This window comes from Aplysia californica, unplaced genomic scaffold (genome assembly GCF_000002075.1).
Source record: "Aplysia californica isolate F4 #8 unplaced genomic scaffold, AplCal3.0 scaffold01849, whole genome shotgun sequence".
Taxonomy (NCBI): Eukaryota; Metazoa; Mollusca; class Gastropoda; order Aplysiida; family Aplysiidae; genus Aplysia; species Aplysia californica.
The window spans coordinates 25872-26952 of record NW_004799119.1 but is presented as its reverse complement, the minus strand read 5'-3'; the positions used below and the strand labels follow the sequence as shown (position 1 = coordinate 26952).

At 42.8% G+C, this 1081-nt stretch overlaps 1 protein-coding gene across 1 annotated transcript in view; it reads right to left on the bottom strand.

The window, feature by feature from the left end:
* Positions 1-325: 325 nt before the first annotated feature.
* LOC101858244 (suppressor of fused homolog) overlaps positions 326-1081 on the bottom strand; it is a gene marked incomplete at its 3' end in the record, with an annotated part of 14542 nt that continues 13786 nt past the window's right edge. The window contains 1 exon segment of the mRNA XM_005113289.3: positions 326-394. Within this exon segment, the coding sequence (XP_005113346.2) occupies positions 326-394 (69 nt within the window).

Below are 1081 nucleotides of genomic sequence, written 5' to 3'. Positions count from 1 at the left end.
GGTCATTTGTACATTCAGACAATCACAATAATGATGTCTTTGCTCATGTACAAAGATACAATGACGGTCATTTGTACATTGAGACAATGACAATAATGATGTCTTTGCTCATGTACAAAGATACAATAACGGTCATTTGTACATTCAGACAATCACAATAATGATGTCTTTGCTCATGTACAAAGATACAATGACGGTCATTTGTACATTGAGACAATGACAATAATGATGTCTTTGCTCATGTACAAAGATACAATAACGGTCATTTGTACATTGAGACAATGACAAGCGCCGTATGTAGTCTATGTGCAGCTGTTAGTCTTACCTTGGTGATGAGCTCCAGGGAGGAGAAGTGGTGAGACATTTCCCTGATGGTGTCCTCGGTACACATGATCTAGGGGAAAACAACAACACATGTATGGTATTGGTCTCCAGGAAACACATGTATGGTATTGGTCTCCAGGAAACACATGTACGGTATTGGTCTCCAGGAAACACATGTACGGTATTGGTCTACAGGAAACACATGTACGGTATTGGTCTCCAGGAAACACATGTACGGTATTGGTCTCCAGGAATCACTTGTTGAGTCCCTCTAGGCTCGTGTAGGTATAAGGATAGACAGTATCATTCAAGAACTCCCTATTTAGAATTCATCTGTGATTGGAGCAGGCCTAATGGCTCTTGACAATGGTGCAATGGTATAGGTTTTCCGCCCCTATCAACAAAGGGTCTTGTCTGTTCTACGTCTCCTATAGTTCTACACACATACATCTGCTGGTGCAGGAGTTTGGCCCTTCACTGTGGCAGCAGGAGACCCCAGTTCCATTCCCTGGTGAAGAGATAATATTTTTCAAGTATCTCTGTCTGTCTGCTGGGATGTGGTACAGTCCATGCCGGCTTTAAGCACGGTCATCGGGAGAAAGCTTAAGCGTGCTTAAAGCCGAAGCGTGCTTGAGTGCGAAGTAGACATAATCCAGAGATTTTCATGTAGAAAATTCCCAGTGCTATTTCCCTTTGTTTGTAAGTAAGCCTATAGCGGTCCCGCAAAAGTGTGCACTGTTATTTAGACACCCGCCAT